Below are 20,593 nucleotides of genomic sequence, written 5' to 3' on the forward strand. Positions count from 1 at the left end.
TTTCACTTTTGTTTTGTGTTTGTCTGCTGCCGGGTCATTCTACTGGTCTCCTGTCAGTACAGACTATGTTAGGCTCCGTTTGTCCTCCTAAGCACAGCCTTTGTTGAGGTGTTTCTGGTGCTTGTAGCCTTGCTGGGACAGCAGTACCTGGACAAAGGTGCCAGTGGGAGAACAGAGAGAGGGTGGTCAAGGGGTTAAGGTCAGAGGGAATGAAAGGTCATTAGTTAGGCATAGTAATGACAGTGGAACCATCCAGCAGCACACCTCTAGATCATATTAGTCAGCATACAGGTGTGTGCTGTTCAGCAAGGCATCCTGATGTGTTTTTGGTTTGCCATCCACTGTACCCTGGAAATCTATATTAGGATATGGAATATCTACAAGTAAATGGGAATATATACTGTAAACACCAATAGAATAAAATTATGTTATGTATTGATTTAGTAGATGCTTTTATCCAACGTGACATATTAATAATATCCCTGCCTATAATAGGTGGGGATATTAACCTACAACCTATCACTATTTATACTATATTCATACCACTGTCTTCCAAAGTAAACTTTATTAATTTAAATCAAATAGGCATTTAATATTCATAGCATACAGTATATGCCTTGAATCCATCTCTCCAGATGACGGACCCAATGTTCCAATTTTCAATAGATCCAGTCTATGTTGTCCTGACTAATGTAGAAGCTGTTAGAGGATATCAATGTATTCATTCAAAGTGTCCATTCACGTGTATTGTAAATCCACAGCCTTGGCTTTCTCCCTGTGATAAGATGCTATACTGGACATTCTGCCTGCCCCTTCTCACCATATAAGGAGTTTTTTTTTTTTTCATTTAGACCAGTGACTTTCTTCATCTTGCTTTCCCAGGATAAACAGCAGAGCACTACATTCCTTGCCTGATGGTGGTATACCAATGGCAAGGGCTGTCAGGGCAGCACACGGCAGCTGAGGGGGAGAGGAGATAGGATGAGAGAGGAGGAAAAGCACAAGCTGTGAGAGGCTGAGAGGAACGGAGGAAAGGGAAGACCTGTTTTTATAAAAGTGCACACTTTCATGTAGTGCACTTCAAGTATTCACACAGTTGAAATCCCTCCAATGTCCCTGAGTGGCTCCTAGATGGCTCACAGAGACTGTTTACCTCTTGTACATACTCCTGTTTATCTTGAGATTGAATCCCACTCAGCTAAAGGAAGTGAATTTTCATCCTGTAGTGCCACATTGTGTGCATTATGAATGGTGAGTTTTAGTACCCCCCCCCCCCCCCGTCACACACACACTTGCCCCCTGCAGGTGTCACTCCTGAACTGTGGTGTAAGTAACCTTTATGGTTAAAGCCTCTCCCACCCTCAACCCCTGTACGTATGTCACTATCTGGAAAAGTGTCTGGAAATGTTTGCATCTGTGTCTGTATACAGTCAGTGTATCACCTTTGGCCCCTGTCCAAGCCTCTCCCCCTTCAAGGTCTGTGTTTCTCAGGCTTCCAGCTCAGGCCAGCCATGACTAAATAAGGAAGTCCTGCTCTGGGAAAAGCACAGGCTCACATGCAGGCATTCTTCTCCACCTCAAACAGTGCCTCTCCACACACACTCACTAATGACTGTGTGTATCAGTCTGTCAGCTACAGGTGTGTAGGTGTGTAGGTGTGACACAAACACAGGAATGTAAACACTTCTCCCCTGATCTGTAGGGCTGAGGCATAACAGGTTTGTGGTTAGATACAATCCAAATGATACAATAGATACTCCTGGACAACTGCTTCTGTGTTCATCTCTGCCTGCTGTGATCATGGATGTAGCTTTCTTCATGCTAACCAATCACAGGTGAGTGGTTGGTGTAACCCCACCTAGTCATTTCTGATTGTACATTGTACATCAGAACACCCAGCTACCTGCCATCAGAGCAATATATTAATAAATAAAGTGTTTATAGAGAATTTACATTCTATTACTAGCTCTGCTTGGCATGTAGGTACGTGTTTGATCTGTCACATTGCACCCAGAGCTAGAGCTTCTCTGGCAGACAGAGTGAGGATAGCTAACTAGCTAGCTATGGAACTAGCTCATAAACTGAATAGGTGTGACATCAATGACTTTTTCTTGTTGATATGTGAAAGGTCAAGTGGGCCATGGTTAGAATAAACAAATATACATTTCAGTCATATTAACAAAGAAGCAAACACAAAAACTAAGAAACACGTGGCTACATTTAGTGTTTATGTGCAAAAGTCACATAGAAATAAATATGGTACACAAGTATATCATCAACCTAAGATACTTTGAAGGGAGTGTTCAAAAACTGTACTCTCTAAAATAAAATTGACAAACATCTCTAAATTAATTCTGAAAAGAATGGATGAAGTTAAGACTTTAATTAAAATGCAAAACTGTGGAAACAAACCCTTGTCAGGTCTTTTAAGTAACACCACTCAGAGCCAGCAGAGGGCAGACCACTCCCAGTTCTCACCACAACCTGTTCACACAAGCCGTACTTCAGTAACATTGACCTGTCGCAGTTGAAAACTAATACTAAAACTCAAACTCTTATCAAGGATAAATGATGAAGAATGCTCTATTTAGCTAGGCTGTTATGATGTTCTACAATGTGAAGATATAGGCATTCCACAAGTGGAACTCTTGAGACAGCATGCTGACGGTTCTGGGGCTAGTGACTCTAGAATGCTGATGGTACTGGAATTTGTGACTCTAGAACACTGAAGGTACTGGGGTTAGTGAATCTAGAATACTGAGGGTTCTGGGGCAGTTGGTCCAGGATGCTGGTACCGGTTCACTTACTCTTAGAAGGAGACCTTATGAGTGTTTTGAGAAGTGAACCGTTTGGGAGTTTAGTTTGCTACCCTAAACACACTCCACATAGTCCCACATCTCTCTCTCATTTCCTCTGACTGAGATTGTTGAAGTGTTGAATGACTAAATAGCTATTATGGTATACCAGGAGGAGCATCTTTGAAGAAGTACTGTTTGGTCCAAGTTAACTTGGCTCATCTGTGGCTTGTTTCCTAAGAACTAAGAGATATTCTCCACCACCATGTTTCATTGGTTAAATCTAGGCTTGGTCCCCTCATTGGTCAGGCTGATCTAAACAAGCAGCTGAAAAACCTGAGTCAGGCTGCTTCAGTTTGGCTAGCGTGGTCAGGATGCTTGGTCAGGATGCACGATTGGTGCATTTGAAAGTCAAATGTTCATGCAAACAGCCAATCATCTAATGGAGCCTGACAACACGAAGCTGAGCAGGTCAGAAGGATCACAATGGTGTGCTGTCACAGCGACACTATCAATATTGTTAACACCCCCGAGGTGTGTTACACAACAGCAGTCAGTCTGAGGGGTTGTGTTTGCATCATGACAGAGAGAAACCAATCACTATTGCCAGAGCTATGGTCCTAACTTCTAAACCAGACAGTGAAACCTGCTGTTATGGTGCTGAGGTCACGACCCAGTGGTGTGCTTTTGAGGGGTCATAGCCCAGCGCTTCAGTTCTATAGTCTCAACCCAAAGTTCCGGTTATAACCCAGTATTCAGATTCTGAGGTGCTAAACCAGTGTTAGGGTGAAGGTTTTTCCAGACACACTAGGTCACCTTTGACTGAAATTACTTCACACTGAAGACCTTTGTGCTGGAAATGCAGTGCCTCCCCTCCAAATCTTGTTAATTTAAGGCTTCTTCCATTGTCGGGTGGTGTGAAAGGCACTTGGATCCGTTTGTACATCACTAAGGCACTGGGATTGATACACGATAGCATCCGCATACTGTCTCAACTCTAATCTTCTACAAAGGTATAATTCAACACAAATAGAAAGGAATGCATGAATGGTGATTAAAGGACATTTGATCTAGGCTATAACATTTCAAACATTTCATTTCTGTTTTGTAAAGGTAAGAATCGACAGACAGCTGAATCCAATCCCACGGGCCTTCAGTTGTTTGCCCGTTCATTCAAGGTCAAGCACCTTAGTCATTGTTGCAGCTCATATAAACATTATCATGTCACAACGTTGACAGAGCTACGTGTTCAAAAATGTTAGCTAAGACTACATTTACATGAACGAGTCCCCTACATAATAAAAACAATAGACTACAATCTCCAGAAAGTGTTAAAACCGGTTGCAGAGAAGGGTCTATAAGCAAAGGTCCAATATAATTGGACCAATAAGATCATCCCATAGGCTAAGGAACCTGTAGCCACACACTAAGGAACCTTTCGGCTACATTCTGGACCAATAGCATCACAGTTACTGTACAGCTGTATGTACAGAATCTACATGTTAACGCACACGAGTGACCATGTGACACCTCAGTCATCACTGGGGACTATCAGTCTGTCTTCATGGTGAGGATGGAGGGGTGGAGAACATGAAAGACAGAAGGGGAGGGATAAAGGGGGTCTCTAGTCGATGGGCAGAAGGGGGTTAGAAGGGTAAATAATGGTGTTGGAAGTTTGGGGTTAGGATGTCCTTGTGTGGAGGGGTCAGGGGTCATTGTTACCATCATAGGGAGGGAAAAGGGTTATCCTGATTTCAGAGAGGTCAGGGGTCAGGATATTCTCATGTGGAGGGGTCAGGATATTCTCATGTGGAGAGGTCAGGGGTCAGGGCATCCTCATGTGGAGGGGTGAGGGAATTAGACACAGCCCTGTTCTCAGAGTTGGTGACCATGGAGGTGATGATGTCTGTGAGGTTGTCGAGGCCATACAGGTAGCCGTCCTCGCGGTTCCCCTCTGCCCAGGTGGCCCTATGGCTCAGCTCCTGGCCGTCTGCCAGGGGAGTCGTCTTTCCAAAGTCAATCATCCACACCTTGGCCTGCTCACGATGATCATGGACGAACAGCAGAGAGCTGCCAATCACCTGGGAGGGGAGAGAAGGAGAGAACAGAGGCAAAGAGAAGAGAGGTGAGGAAATGAGAGGAGCAGAGAGGAAGAGGAGAAGTATTTCTGTCAGTACATTCACTTCAATTGTAGCGTGCGAGGGGTTAATCTCTTCTATTGTCTGACTCCACCAAGGTACTCACACTCCAGACACTCTTCTGTCTGACCACATAACTTCCAGGGGCCTAACCTCATTTCCTGTTTGGAAAACCAACATCCTGTGCGGGCTTGGTGTGTATGAGGGTCTGAGTGTGTGTTTATGTGTGCGAGAGTATTGTGTTTTCTGGCTCAACTCTCAACTGAGAGAGAAAGAGAAACAAGGAGAAAGAGAGCAGTTTTCACCTCATGAGTTTTGAAGAAGGGAGATATCTCCAGCGTATCCCTGATTTCCTTCAGTCTGTCCAGATAGCACATCTACAGAACACAAACAAGAAGCCATTTCAGCCATTCACAACCACTGAGCCAAGTCAGCAGCTGGGTCCAGTTCAAGAATGTTATTATCGCAAAAGACAATTGACACATTCAATGTTTCCCCTGAGATACATATGAAAAATAATCTAACTAATTGGAGTGTGTGTGTCAACCCTTGGACTTTTTGAAAGAAGATAAACACACTGCAGGCTGTTGAATGGAGTGTAAATTTTGTTTCACAGTTCTGTTTTTAGAACCCCCCAGAGATTATCCCCGCCTACCCTGTGACCTCACTTCCTGGGGAAGTCCTCTGAGCCCCGACTCATAGGGAGTCTTCACACACACACACACACACACACACACACACACACACACACACACACACACACACACACACACACACACACACACACACACACACACACACACACACACACACACACACACACACACACTTACCAGGATGTTATGGTTTCCTTTCACAAAGTCCTGAAAGGCCCCTGTGACCTGCTCTCTAGTCCTGGTCTTCTTAAAGTCTCTGTTCACAGTTCCGTCCTCCTTCTGATCAAAAGACGACAACAACACAGGCCACGTTCAGTCAACGGTCTAAACTCTGAGAGTGTGTGTGCGTGTGTGAGTCTCGGTCAGCCATCTGAGTCTTCTATGGCCTTTTCCAGGAGAGGGAGAACGAGGGGAAACTGCAAGCTCCACATGCTTCACTGCTACCTCCACTTCTCCTCCTCCTGCCATCTCCTCTGCCACCCTCTGCTTCTCCTGCCCCCAGGCCACCCCCTCCCTCTCCTCCTCCACCTCCTACATGCCCAACATGGTTTTCCCCAGGACAGTAGAACTGGTCTTGTCAGGGCTAAACAAGGTTAATCCCACAACCGGGGGAACAGAAGATTGGGTTCTCCTCTGACAGTCTCCAAATGTGGTCATCTGCCTCAAGCTGACCCTGTTGTTGCTACTGCTGTCTTGAATCTATTCCTGTCACACTGTGTGTGCATGTGGGTGTGTGTGTGTGTGCGTGTACAGGGGGAGTGGGGCAGAAGGACAAAGAAAGAGAGAGAGGGATGGAGGAAGGAAGGGAGAAAAAGGCGGGGGTGCAAAGAAAGACAGGACCTGTGTGCACGATTATTGTAGCCACGTCGGGACCTGATGTTATTGGCTATAGAGGTGCCACACACAGACGTCAGGGATGACAGAAACACACACAGAGACGCATTCAAACACAAGCACACAAGCGCACACACCTAGACACACACGTGCGAAGAACATACAATGCGTACAGAGACGGGGGTCTCCCCTCTTACCTTTCCATCACACACATGCACACCGTAACACATACACACACCCACACACAGACAAACACACACACACACACACACACCCTCACCTTGATGCCCTCGATCCTGAAGCCCAGCGTGGCAGTGGAGGAGATGGTCTCTCTCCACTGCATGTACCTGGGCTTGGTGACGGCCTGCTGCTGGCGCTCCTCCGGGGTGGGGGCCTCGGGGTCCACCTCCACCATCTTGGCGTACATGTCCTCCCTCAGGCTGGGCTTCTTCCGGGCCTTCGTTAGCTCCTCCTCCAGGTACGTCCTGATGGGAGAGGCACCGCGGCTCTTCACACGTTTCAAAGACACTTAGACGTGTGCGAACACAACACCAGACGCGCGTCACGGACGCACGCACGCACACACAGGACAAAAGGAGAGTGAAGAAAAAAGAGGGTGCTGCTGCTCACCTGACTCCCATCTTACAGTCCATGACACAGGGCAGGTCGAACTCAGCCAGCAGGTCGTCCATCTGGTTGTACTTCTCCCCGTCCTTCTCCACGTCCCCGTGATAGGCCGGGATGTACGGCCGCAGCACGTCCCTCATGAGCCAGTCCAGGCAGCGCTGCTCGCAGTCACAGTGCTTCTTCAGGATACGCCCGTTAGCCCCCGCCTTGAAACTGCCTGAAGGGAAACCAGGAGGCTGCTGAAAACGACAGACTCTCCCCTATCCTAACTGTCAGGTTTAGAACATTCTGGAATGGAACCAGAGAATCCCCAGATTTAGGTCATTCTTGAAAATTGGCAGACAACCCGAACCACAACTGTAACTCTCGGATTTTGTCATTATTATATACATTTGCATACAGATAAAACAAGTGCAACAGATGATTGTTAGAGCATAACTTTAGGCTGCATGCATCATTTGAAAAACAAAATCTTAAGTTAAAGTCTTCGTGTTTTTTTCCAACAATAAACAATAAATGCATCCAACCAAAGAGCAGTCCTTCAAAGGTAATACCTGCATGCCCTGCAAGCTGTATCCATGGATACTTCTTCTTGAATGACATTACAAAGGGGGACCAGTGGACCATGTTTTTGATCTTCTTCCATGACTTGTGCTGTGGACACACACACGCCTCAACATTTAAACCATAAATAATGCTTTGGGATTATTCACCATCACCTTTCACCTGTTTATGTGTGCAAAGACTTGTTTCATTGTTGGAGCAATGAGTTCACATTTCCAGTTAAACTATAAACTTTTTTGTCTATTCAACAGAGAGTGAGATAAAAAGAGGAAGAGAAAGAGAAAGAGAGAAACAGAAAGAGAGCTCTTTAATCTTTCCTTCTGGCAAAGCCTGAACATTCTCCACTGCTTTCTCCAGGGGGAACAAGGGCTTCCCCCCGGCGGCCAGGAAAACCTTCACACACAAACCCATACACACACACACACACACACACACACACACAGCCACACTTTGAACACACTGTGCTATCAGTGGGCTCTCGCTGTTCTAGGCCATGGCACAACATGAACTATGGGTCTCCCTCACACACACACACACACACGACACCCATGCACACACACACTGCTGTTTTGGCAAACACAAGAGTGAACGGTGCCTGTGACTAATTTTAAGAGGCCCTCTCAGTAATAATAATAAGATTAGCCTTGAGAGAACTCAAGCGTAGCCGGGAAATCCCTTGCACTCTTCCTCATTCGGCCTTCGTCATTTCCCTTCAACCACAGAGCGACTTTTAAGGATTTTCTCTGAGCTGTCCTCCCTACATGGAGGTTTCAGTGTTATCTACCTCAGGAATATGAGCATGTCTGGGCAGGAGAGGAGCTGTATGGGAGGAGACAGGGAGGGGGATATGGTAGGAGGGGAGATGGAGGGGGAGATGGTAGGAGGAGAATGAGGGAAGTAAGAAGGACAGGAAAATGAAAATAGAAAATCTTTCCAGCGAAATAAGCTTGGACTTATAACTCATGACAGTTTCTATTTGAGTTGGGTTATAGTTACAAATACTACTGTTTCTGTTGGGTTAGCCTGGTTAGGCTAACCCAACAGAAGGTTAGGATTTATGTTCTGGGGTTAGGTTTAGCCAGGGGTTTAGGATTGACTACATTTGGTTAAAGGATAGCTGTGATTAACAACATTTAGCTAAAGCAAAGGAGGAAGGCAGAGATGCCGAAAGATGCTCCAGTATAGAGACATAATTGCACACACACAAACACACATACACTAAGGGTCTTTCCCCTGCATCCCCAGGAATCATGGTGGAAACTCAATGTCTCTTAGGGTCACCCAGAACTTCCCCTCAGATTATACACACACATGCATGCGTGCACACACTGAACACATACTGTACACACACACAGCTTCAAGAGACAGTGTGATCCACTCATGCTTGATTGCATGCTGGTGATTCTCCACTAATGGTGAGAGACAGAAAGAGAGATACAGAAAGAGACACTTAGAAAGACAGGGGAGAAGGAATCAAGACATAGAAAGAGAGAGAGAGAGAGAGAGAGAGAGAGAGAGAGAGAGAGAGAGAGAGAGAGAGAGAGAGAGAGAGAGACAGAGAGAGAGAGAGAGATGTTCTGAGTTCCACGGTGGAGCAGTTCTAAGTTCTAGAGACGTTCGGAATTCCAGAACTTCCTGTGAACCCGCCCTCCATTCATCTTCAGCTCCATAACATTTAGTGACATCTTCTCTCTATTCACATGTAATGGTTTATAGGAAAGGAAAGGGTTTGAGGGTGTGTAAGTGTGTGTGTGTCTGGCGTATATCAGGGTAGCTGATGTGAGACAGAGGCTGTCAGATGGAGGAGCTGGGTCTTGGGCTGCGAGCGCTTAAAACCCCATCAGTAACACACACTACACACACCCACACACACAAATGCACCTACAAATGCACACACCAGTGTTTCCGCGATGCTGATTTTTCCGTGGCGGCCCACCACGGCTACATTTCTGCCGCCACGGTATCAGAAATAGGGCTGTAGAAAAATTTAGGCCGTCAATCAGCAGTGATTGTTAGAAAGCATATCAGAGGATAGCACGGACACGCGCTTCACAGCGCAGTTGAGTTTGCGTGTGTGCGTCCTTGAGAACTGTAGCACTAAGTCGTATAACTTATGTTGTCAGTTAATTTAAGCCTGAAAAAAATATGTGCAATATTACATTAGCTATAGACTATTACATTAACCTGCTCCGAAATATAGGGTTAGCACTCTGTTTCGGCGGTGGGGGGGTTAGGGTTAGGGGGGGGTTCAGACAGACTAGCCCCCACTACTAAAAAAAATCCCAGAGGAAACACTGGCACACACAAATGCACACACCCGGTGATGGGACACCAATGTCGGCTGACGGTGAAGGCGCCGAGGTAGGTGTGTGTTTGTGTGAGGGAGGAAATGCAGCTCAACCTGCCAGTTGTAGGAGGCATCAGGAAAGACAGAAAGAGGATGGAAACAGAAGAGTAGAGACGGGAAGAGGCAGGAGGACAGGAACTCTACAGAGGTTGGCGACAGGACATTCCTTTATCAGTGGACAAGCAGAGGATTGATCTCAGTGCTTCATACATGCTAAGCTCTCGCACTGAGCTACAGTCCCATGTACTACATCATCATCATCATCATCCTCACCAGGTAGTTTATTATAAACATCCTCAACGCTTTTATACAGTATTTTATCATAAATAGTCACTGATTGATCTCAATCTCGAAAATCCAATTCAATCTCTAATGGTATGTCTAATGCTATCTCTACTGCCTCCTCTACTGGTAGGCTATATTTAATGGCATCTGTTACTACTAATGGTATCTCTAATGGTATTTTTCAACTCTATCTCTAAGACCATTCTACAATGTATCTCTAATACTATTTCTATGACAGAGCAGAGCTGTTACAGTACCTTGGTTGCTCTGAGGAAGAAGATGGTAGATGTGCTGATGAAGGCCAATGCAGGGACTAGCAAAGCCCACATTCTGGAAAACAGGAAGGCCATGCTTGGCCAGGCTGGCCTGCTCTACACTAAGATTGGAGCTGGTCAAAACAAGGTGGATCCAGATCCCTAGCTTTCTACCTCCACCCCTGTCTAGTCAGGTCCTATCGACTCCCTCTCTCCTCTCCTGTGGAGCACATAGGTAGACAGGGAGAGGAGGGCTAAGGGTTCAGAGTCAGACAGTCGGGTTCACACAGAAGGCAGGCCAAACACCACATGCTCATTTGTTTGACAAAGACTGGACAACAAAATCAGGGCCATGCAAATGATCTGGTGGACCAAGACAGAGGACAAATAAGATGGTCAGACAGGCAGGCAGATTGACAGTCAGATGGATACACAGACAAACAAATAGACAGGAGGCAAGCTGAAATACATCCAGAGAGGCCATTAGATGCATAGACAGGCATGGACACAGGCAGAGGAACAGACAGACAGAAGAAGTTATGTAATAGACACTAGATAAACACAATTGAATACATATAGGGGTTGGTTAACATTGCGTTTCTTCTGATTGTTTTAATTGTCACTACATCCATGAACTTTTAAAGTAAACAGTGTCTCTGATGACAGTGCCACCCTCCTCCTTCCACACACACACACACACACCCGCACACACTGACTTGCACAATTCCAGTAGCTGCAACTCAACGCCAACATGGCAGGTTTTTGTTTACCTAGCTTAACATCATGTATTTCCATAAGGAGAAGCAGTATTTGCATGACTATGACTCTTGCCTAGTACTCTGCTTAGGTTTATTGTAATATGATTGCTAGCACTGTCTGTCTGCCTGTCTGCCTGTCTGCCTGTGTCTGCCCATTTGCCTGTCTGCCTAGGTCTGTCTGCCCTCTAGTTTATTGTGTAACCTTACACAGTGCTTCAGAACTGGGAAACCACTTAATGGTTTAAACCATGATGCCACTTAAAGCCAGTCAACACTATGTTCATAGTAAGTCTAAATACCAGTTTCACACTTGCCTATAGTACGTGCGCACACACTCTCACTGACACTAAAACACACACTATCTGAAACCACAAGACTTTCCTACTACCGTCTCCACCACAGTGCATTTTGGGTATTTTCTCACAAAATGCAAAATGTTTTTTCATGTCACTGTGTGTGTGAGAGTTTTTGGTGTCCAGAGTGAGTGTTGTTTGTTATTCATTAGGTTTTAAGAGGCTGGTATCTGTCAGGGCTGTGGTCCCATCACATGACGTCTGGGTCACAGGAACCTACAGCGGTTCTCACTCCTCTGTCCTAACTCACTGAATTACACGGCTGTATGAGAATCACATGTCTTCTCACACACACACACACACACACACACACACACACACACACACACACACACACACACACACACACACACACACACACACACACATACAATGCAGCTATCTTTCCTTGCTCTCTATGATGAGTTTGTATTCTCTTAATTTTGCCATTGTTTGTGTTATACTGTGTAGTATGTTAGCTGTGTGTGTGTGTGCGTGTGTGTGTGTGTGTCCGTGTCAGCATCATATCTCTTCCAGGCCAGGCGGACAGGCTACATTGTGCTATTGTTCTGATACAGCCCAGCAGCTATATCTAGCATCAGAGAGGAAAAGGATGCCACTGTGTGTGTGTGTGTGTGTGTGTGTGTGTTGTTGTGTGTATGTGTGTGTGTATGTGTATGCATGTTGATGATCTCTGTCTATTACTGTAAATAAAATTAAAAGTATGTCTCTCTCTATCTCTCTCTATCTCTCTCTCTTTCTCAACCACACCTCCACCTTACTGATGTTGTTAAAGTTTCCACTCTGAACTAAGGGGGAGGAAGTGGGTTTGAACCCTCGCTGAGCTGCAGGAAGACACAGGGGCTCGGCCACAGTATTTTCCACATCTGCACTCTTGAAAAAGAATTTTAAAAAGAAAAGAAAAAAAGAAACGTAGACTGAAAGAAGGACAAAGATCTTCTGACGATAGCAGAGAGTTTCCACTGGCCCATGTGAAGGAGTGTGTGGAGAGTGTGGTTCTGTGTGCTTCTTTATCATGTGGGACATTGATAACAATCCCAGCCCTGTCCCCTGACCCTTGACCTGAGTCTGTGGTCCCAGGTCAGAGGTTGTATGGAGGTTGGACAACTACATTATCCCATCTTATTATATTATATTTGATACAATATTATTTTCTGTCCTGTCTTATTTATTTTGCCCAGTCCCATCCTCTCCAATTCAGCACTATTACTGTTTACTATTATGTTGTATTATTTCATGCTCTAGTCATCAGAGTAGATTCTGAATAGAGAATTCTTTAGAAGCCAGCTGCCATTACTACCATAAATACACATGCATATGCAAGCTCCTGTTTTTAGATGAATACAGGAGATACCTTGTGCTTAGTCAACTAAAAAAATATTTGATCATCTTCGGTCAGTGCGTACATTTAAAAAATGATATACTAAGAAGATAAGAGACTGGCACACCACAGAAGAAACATATTCCAACCCTTTACTTAATTGTTCATTGTCTTCATAGCTCAAAACCTTCAGCTACATGTAAATTAACAGGAACTTTAATCAGCCCAAGTATAAATACAAGGCTTCTAGCACCTTGTCAAGACCAGTAAACACACAAAGGTCTATTCTAGCTAGTCCCTTTAAGGCAAGAGACAGAGGGAGAAAGAGAGAGGAGAGAGAGAAGAAGATAGAGAGGTCACAAGAGAGAAAGAGAGAGAGAGAGAGAGAGAGAGAGAGAGAGAGAGAGAGAGAGAGAGAGAGAGAGAAGGGGGAGGAGTTCATTGGTGCTTTCCCCTCAGTGGCTAACCAAGCAAAATAGGCTCCCTGCACCCAGCTTGGGCCTGCCTCTCGCACACATACACGCACGCACACGCACATTTAGACAAACAAAAGGGGAGGGGAAATGAAAAATGTTACACTTCCTGTCTCATGCACAAGAAAGCGAGGCCCTCCGTGTTCTCCTTACACACACACACACACACCCTGCAAACCCCAGCTGTTTGAAACATGCCTAGTTTGACGTCAGGCTGTTCCTAGGCAACAGGCTACAGTGGTGGGGTTAGATTTTCCATTGCTCTGCAGCAACAGATCTTTACACAGCTAAGCGTGACCCAACACTGTCTGAGTGTGTGAAAAGAATGTGTGAGTGTGTATGTGGGATTTGTACTGGATGTATATGTTTGTGTGTGTATGTGTGTGTGTGTGTGTGTGTGTGTGTGTGCGTGTGTGTGTGCGTATGTATCCTTGCATATTTTGCAGAACAGCAAGGGTTCAAATGGCATGCCTCTGAAGGGTGAAGAGAAGGCTTGTCAAGTACTTTAGTTCTCTAGTCGTCTAGGCTACATTGGTTTTCTTGAAGAAATGTCAAATATTTCAGCACTATACTGTTTTCATGTATCAATGTGTGACTCGTGCCATGTGTTTAAGAGCAGGCAACACCTCAATGGGACAGCCAGGGAGCGTTTGGTGATAGTGTTAATGGAGTCTCCCTCTCTGAGACCCCTCCTCCACCTGCTGTCTCCTGGGGAGCAGGGGTGCTACACATAGATGGAGTACCAAGGTCTGGGTGAGCATCAAATGAATCGCTTGGTCTGTTGGTGCATCACATCGATTGGCTTACTTGGTCTGCATGAGCACATTGATTGGCTAGCTAGGTCTCAATAATCATCAAATTGATTAGCTTGGTAGGTCTGTGTGAGCATAATGGATCGACTAGCTAGGTCTGGATGAGCATCACAACAATCGACTAGCTAGGTCTAGATAGTCAACATTTGCATTTGACACTGGTGCCATCACAGCACTGAGTTAGTAGGTTGATTGATAAACGTGTGTCCAAAACCAAGGCTTAGTTAGTACCACACACAAGTGCACAAGCGCACAACTTACAGTATGTTAAAGAAACATTTAGCTAGTGATGTTCCGTATGTTTCATGCCTAGTAGTGACAGACACAACCACCACACACAAAGCTCCTTTATATGAATACAAAGTTAAATCAAGACTAAAAAATGTTATGTTCTGTAGTCCAAAGCTTCAGAATGGACACAGAACGGATACTTAATGTTGCAAATGTAGAGTTATTCTGGGTTGGTTGATATATACAGTATATTATTAGTAGAGATTCATTTGTTTCTCTAACAAATTAGTTTTTCTCTAAAACAGAATTCTCTCATTTGTAAACAGATCCCCCTGTCTTTACAAACCCCTTCTGTTCTTTGAACAACTGACAGTGGCACCATGGTTTAAGTGTTGGAGTACATGTGTGAAGCTATGCCTGTGTCTGCATGCTTGTGGGTGATGCTATGCATAAGTCAATTAGTCTGTCGATATCTGTTTGTGTGTGTGTGTGTGTGTGTGCAAGTGCATGCGTGTTTACAACTGTGAGACTGGCGATGGGATACACAAGCAGCTTTGTTAGAGAGAATGTCAACAGTTACTCATGGAGAAGGACACAAAAGTGCTGAGCAACAAAGAGCCAGGAGCCTCTTAGTGGGGCTTCCTAGATGGCAAGTCTAGTAGTGTTGCAACAGTGTAGTGTACTCTTCTAGGGTGTTGTGTTGTGTAGTGTGGTGTGTTGTGGTGTAGTGTAATGTAATGGAGTATGGTATATTGTAGATTAGGGTAATGTCATGTAATGTTGTGCCGTTTCGTGTAGTGTGTTGTGAAGTGTAAGGTTTCAGAGTGGACAGTGGGGTGTGTACTCACAGCTCTTTGCTGAGTGTTGAGCAGGGCAGGCACGAGTCCCTCAGTCCTCTCCGGGTCACTGGAAATGTCATCTTCTGATTCCTCCCAGGACGAGGAGAAACCAGTGGAGGAGGCTGAGGAGGAGGAGAGCTTCCTGAGGGAGCGAATGGAGCGGGGGCTGTGGCCAGGGCTTGGGTTGGGACCGGGGCTGGGGCAGTGGCCGGGGCTGGGGCAGGGCTGAGGCTGGCCAGATCCCCCTGCATCTGGGCCCTCTGCTGGGCCTTCCATACCGTGGAGGGTGACTATAACGGCGGGAATGGTGGGGGTGGAAATGCTTGGGATGGGGGTGGAGAGGCTGGGGGTGGGGGTAAGGGTGGAGAGGCTGGGGTTGGTGGTGGAGAGGCTGGGGGTGGGGGTGGGAAGGCTGGGTGTGAAGGTGGAAAGGCTGGGGGTGGGGGCAGACCCCAGTTCCAGGAGGCGGCCCTCGTCACCAGTCCAGGCCAATGTGCACTCTGTCGGGTAGGTTTCCGTTGGCTCTTCTCCTGCTGGCTCTCTTAGACACGTCTTGGTCTGGGGACCTCCTGGCTGTTGTTCTCTCTCCCCTCTGTCTTCTCTCTCCTCTGTCTCCCGCCTGTTCTCTCCCCCAGGCAGAGAGCTGCCAGTTAGTGCTGTGCTCACAGAGGAGTGGCTGTTGTGACTGCTAGCAGGACTGAGCCATTCAGTCTGACATCCTCCTGTTCTGTTTCCAGTCTCGCTGCTTGCCTCCCTATTTAGCTTAGTCCTGCTGCTCTCGTCTCCTTCATCCCCTCTCCATGCCCCCCTCCCATTGGGAATCCCCAGGAATGGGCTGTCCCTGGACTGGGGGCTGGGCGGGGCTTGGGGCGGGCCTAGGGCGGGGCTGAGTGTTTGGGGGGAGGAGACAGTTCTGCGCGAGGGTCTGGGGCTACGTTGCAGCTCTGCAGTCTGCACCTGGGCTCTGAGACCGGAGATCTGAGCCTCGAATAGACCCACCTTCTTTATCACCTCCACGTTCTGCAGCTGCCGGCTTATCTGTAGGGCCTGGACGGACCTCCGTGCCTGCACTTCACCGTTAGCCTCCTCCTCCCCTGCCCCTCCTCCTCCAGAGCTCAGCCGACGCACACGGTTGCCCACCATCACCCCCAGGGTGTCTGGCCGGCGGCCAGGGGAGCGGGCACGGGGGCTGGAGGGGGTGGGTGAAAGGGTGCGAGGGCTGGGGGGGCCAGAGGAGGGGGGAAACACAAAGGAACCCCCACTGGGGCTGAGGCTGGCAGGGCTGTAGGGGCCTCCACCTAGCAAGGGGCAGTATGTAGAGCGGTCGGGCACCGGCAGTATCGGCCGGCCAGAACGGGGACAGCTTTCACTCTTCAGGTTGTTGGTGTTCATCATGATTAGAGTGTTGAGGGCATACGCTGCCATAGTAGCCTGCTGGCTGAGCAGGGGCCCATGAGGGCCCTAGTCCTGGTCTGGTCTGGGGGTCCAGGAGCCCAGCATGGCAGCTGCTGTGGGGGAACACATTAAGGATCTGAGGTGAGGTCCCTTACAGGAAGGAAGAGGTGGAAAGGCACTGACAGAAAGGATAGAACAAGTGAGTTAGATACCACAGAAATCACAGAGAGAGACCAGAGAGAGACCAGGGAGAGGTCAGAGCTGTATCTGTTCGTGTTTGGGCTGTTCTATAAATCAACAGGAGAGAATCCCTGACCAAGGTCAAATTCAAGACCAAGGCTGCGGATTGCTGGTGTTTGGAAAAGCAATCCACAAACATGCAGCAAGAAACCACGCAATTTAGTTACCTCGTTAGGCAAAAACATTTTTTGTTTCAAGTCTTGGAATGTTAGCCTTGATTCCCGAATCAGACTGATACCGTGGCATTCCCTGTATTAGTGACAGTCTAAACAGTCAAGGCTGAAACCAAAGACTGAACTAAATAAACAAGAATCTCCACAAGAAAGAATTTCCAGAGTTTCTAAAGCAAACCTTATGTTCAGGTCCTTAGTTGGAGAAACACTGTTGGAGCAACTGCGTTGAAGCCAATCAGCATCAGCTCTGATCCACAAATTCTACAGTTACACAATACACTACATATCACACTATAACACTACATGTTATCCAAATTGTACTAGGCTAAACATTCAACGATATACAACAGACTATACTATATAAGAAATCTTCTTAGATACTCTAAGAAAGAGGAGACTTAGTTGAGGTGAAGGATGTGAGAACCTGGGTTGAAGGTGAGGAACTCCAAAATAGCTTATCGGACAACATGGTAGACAAAGTCGAAACTGCTCAGACTGAGCATACTTTTTGAATTGTATATGCAATCTTTACATTCTACCAGGATTTGGCTGATTATGTACATGGATTCTTGACAATGACCCACATATTCTCTAAGACAGGGCTATACTTGTTGGCTCTATGTAGAAAAAATGCATGAAATGCCATAACATAACACTATTAGGCTAAAGGCAAACATAGTTTTAAAAAATGCTTTGGGTCTAGCTTCAGTCGTTTGGAAATTGGATTCCTCTCTTCAAGGAAATTCTCTTCAAAAGAACTGGGGTGTCAGTTAACAGGTGCATTAGCCCCACACACACATCCATGCACTCACACATGCACAGTGGGGGGCAGATAGTACAGTGAACAGGGTGCCTTACAATTGGCCTGGAGGTGCTTGTACGCTAAACTTTAATATTAGTTTGAATTCCTGTTATCTTTAAAATCCCATGATGTTGTCTGCACATGTTAGGATTAAGGAAACAAGAGGTTTAACTCGCTATTCTGGATATATGCTACACGCCCACAGTACAATTTTTTACTATGTTATAGTGCTTGTTGTTAGGATTGGTAAATTCGTCGGACAAAAGAAACGGCATTATTAATCAGTAACAATGTTTGTCATAACAATTTTCATCAACTCGGGATGTAGCGCTGATGGAAGTGGCATAGGCAAACGGATCGCCTGATACAGATGTGACAGTTTACAACCATTTTGCAGATATTGTTCAAAAAGTGTAGTTTTGAATGAATGGTATTTATTATTATCACCTGCCTGTTTCGTTGTCTTTTTAACTGTATGTTGCTTTGTTTCTTCAACTAAATCAGTTGGCTAAATGTCTACGTTACCACTTGCTACAGCAGCATACAACACAATGTATTCACAATTTATAGTGAATGGGCATGGGCAAAAGTGGACTATTATAGTTTGAATCTAGGTCCCTTTGTAGAAAGTTCAATGCCTTTCTAAAGAAGACGATGATACTTAAGTTTGAAAATGAAAATAAGAGTCTCACCTTAGTCAGTTGGTTAACCGACACCCATCCGTCGCAAAAATCACAAATTCTATCGTTTGATTCTGAATACACGCTTCGAAGACTTTGGGCATTCCGTCAGAAGCTGAAGCAGTCCAGGCGCGTCTCTAACTTATTTGAATTATCGTTGAGACTTTACATAGTTTAACACACCAACAAGTTATCCACGAACGGAAAAGGGCAACTGGTAGAACTCTTTCTGTAATTAAATTAAGTTTAACCTTGTCCTTTGTGTATCCAGAAGGCGTCATCCGCACATCGTGCAAGCTTCACAGTAGGCTACTTTGCTCCGCCGTAGTAAAACATTTGTGTTTGCTTAGTGTTGTTCTAAAAGCAGGAAGAACGTCGTACAGACAGTCAGTGACTCGCAATGCGTACCAACAAGCTATTTTTCTCTCAGTTGCCTCACAGGAAAGAGAAAAACTCAGTGCGCACCCAGCGCAGAAGAAACGTCAGCGAGGTTGTCTGAATGGCAAAGCATCCCCCCACTCCACAAAGTAAGCTACTAATAACAGCACCTAGTAATAATAATACAAAATGGGTTGAAGCATTACTTTAATTTAAACCAGAACGGAAAGCAAAACACCGGGGAACATCAACACACCGCAATATACTACATTCAGTTTGCAAGGGGAGTGTTGGCTTTCCACATGTCATCATGTTTACACAATTTCGTGGTTGTGAATGACAAAGTTTATTTGCCAAATGGAACCCTGCCCTTCTTATCAACATGGGTATTTGCTGGAGACCGGTTGTTAATTTCATCAGAATTCCAAGAGCAATCAATTATGTCTTCTGTGATTTGTAGGCTCCAGTCAGCCAGACTGTCAGTCTGCCAGCCAACCAGCCAAACAACCTGTCAGACAGTCAGCCAGATGGCCAGCTGGTCAGCCAATCAAACAAGCTAGCCAATCAAACAACTGTCGGTGAGCCAATCCAACAAGTTAATAGTCTGAAACAGACAGCTAGCCAGTCAGCCAATCAGGCGACCAATCAGTCAACCAAACAGCCAACCAATCAGTCAACCAACTAACCAGTTAGCCAGCCAGTCAACCAGTCCGCCTGCCAGCCAGCCAGTGACCCTAACAGGCTTACCAGAGTGGAAACTCTTGGTCTGTTTGTGGCCTATCTCATTTGAATGAGCCTAGTCAAGTGGGGAGATGGTATGAAAATGAATTTTCCATCCCTTGAGATTCAGACCACACTATCTGTGTTGTTAAATTTCAGACTAAGCAACCTCTTTCCTGTGTTATCTCATTAGGCTTAGGGTTACAATTTGAATCAAACATAGAGTAGCCTCTGTGTTGTCCCACAATCATAGATATATAATCAGAACGATAAATTCATAGAAGTATACTGTAGTCAAATAATAGAAATAACTCTGTTTAAGAATAGAGGTTCAAGAAATATATAAATACAAAACTAAATTGTATATAATATAAGCATACTTATCCATGGAAAAAAGTCAGAAAAAGTTATGTTGAGTGGATTGCAGTGGTGTTTAAAAGGTTTGTGAACACACGACACACACACTCACTGTGTGTGGCACGCAAGAGATTCTTCATGGGAACACTGAGATCAGGCCTGATAATCTGTTACTGGTCCTAGACCAGACCAGATCTACCTGACTGTTACTTGTATTAGACCAGACCTAACTATAAGTTACTTGTCTTAGACTAGACCTACCTGTGTGTTACTGGTCCTAGATCAGGTCTACCTGACTTTTACTGGTCTTAGACCAGACCTAACTATAAGTTACTGGTCTTAGACCAGACCTAACTATAAGTTACTGGTCTTAGACCAGACCTATAAATTACTTGTCTTAGACCATACCTATAACTATATGTTTCTTGTCTGAGACTAGACCTACCTGTCTGTTACTGGTCCTACATCAGATCTACCTGACTGTTACTAGTCTTAGACCAGACCTACCTAACTATAAGTTACTGGTCTTAGACCAGACCTAACTATAAGTTACTTTTCTTA

At 45.6% G+C, this 20,593-nt stretch overlaps 1 protein-coding gene across 3 annotated transcripts; it reads right to left on the reverse strand.

The window, feature by feature from the left end:
* Positions 1-2,214: 2,214 nt before the first annotated feature.
* itpkb (inositol-trisphosphate 3-kinase B) lies at positions 2,215-19,159 on the reverse strand. 3 transcript variants are annotated; one of them, XM_084700629.1, is made up of 8 exons: positions 18,829-19,159; positions 15,297-16,795; positions 7,605-7,704; positions 7,054-7,267; positions 6,704-6,908; positions 5,767-5,868; positions 5,239-5,310; positions 2,215-4,876 (listed from the first exon to the last, which is right to left on the reverse strand). In XM_084700629.1, exons 2-8 carry the CDS (start codon positions 16,710-16,712, stop codon positions 4,601-4,603), a joined length of 2,385 nt encoding a protein of 794 aa, XP_084556755.1. In that variant the 5' UTR covers positions 16,713-16,795; positions 18,829-19,159; the 3' UTR covers positions 2,215-4,600. The 3 variants fall into 3 exon arrangements, with proteins under 3 accessions (XP_084556755.1, XP_084556754.1, XP_084556753.1); XM_084700628.1 differs by having other exon boundaries at positions 15,297-16,792; positions 18,590-19,159; XM_084700627.1 differs by having other exon boundaries at positions 18,590-19,159.
* Positions 19,160-20,593: the final 1,434 nt, after the last annotated feature.

The sequence above is a fragment of the Hypomesus nipponensis genome, chromosome 6, assembly GCF_054491055.1.
Source record: "Hypomesus nipponensis isolate SF chromosome 6, ASM5449105v1, whole genome shotgun sequence".
Taxonomy (NCBI): domain Eukaryota; kingdom Metazoa; phylum Chordata; class Actinopteri; order Osmeriformes; family Osmeridae; genus Hypomesus; species Hypomesus nipponensis.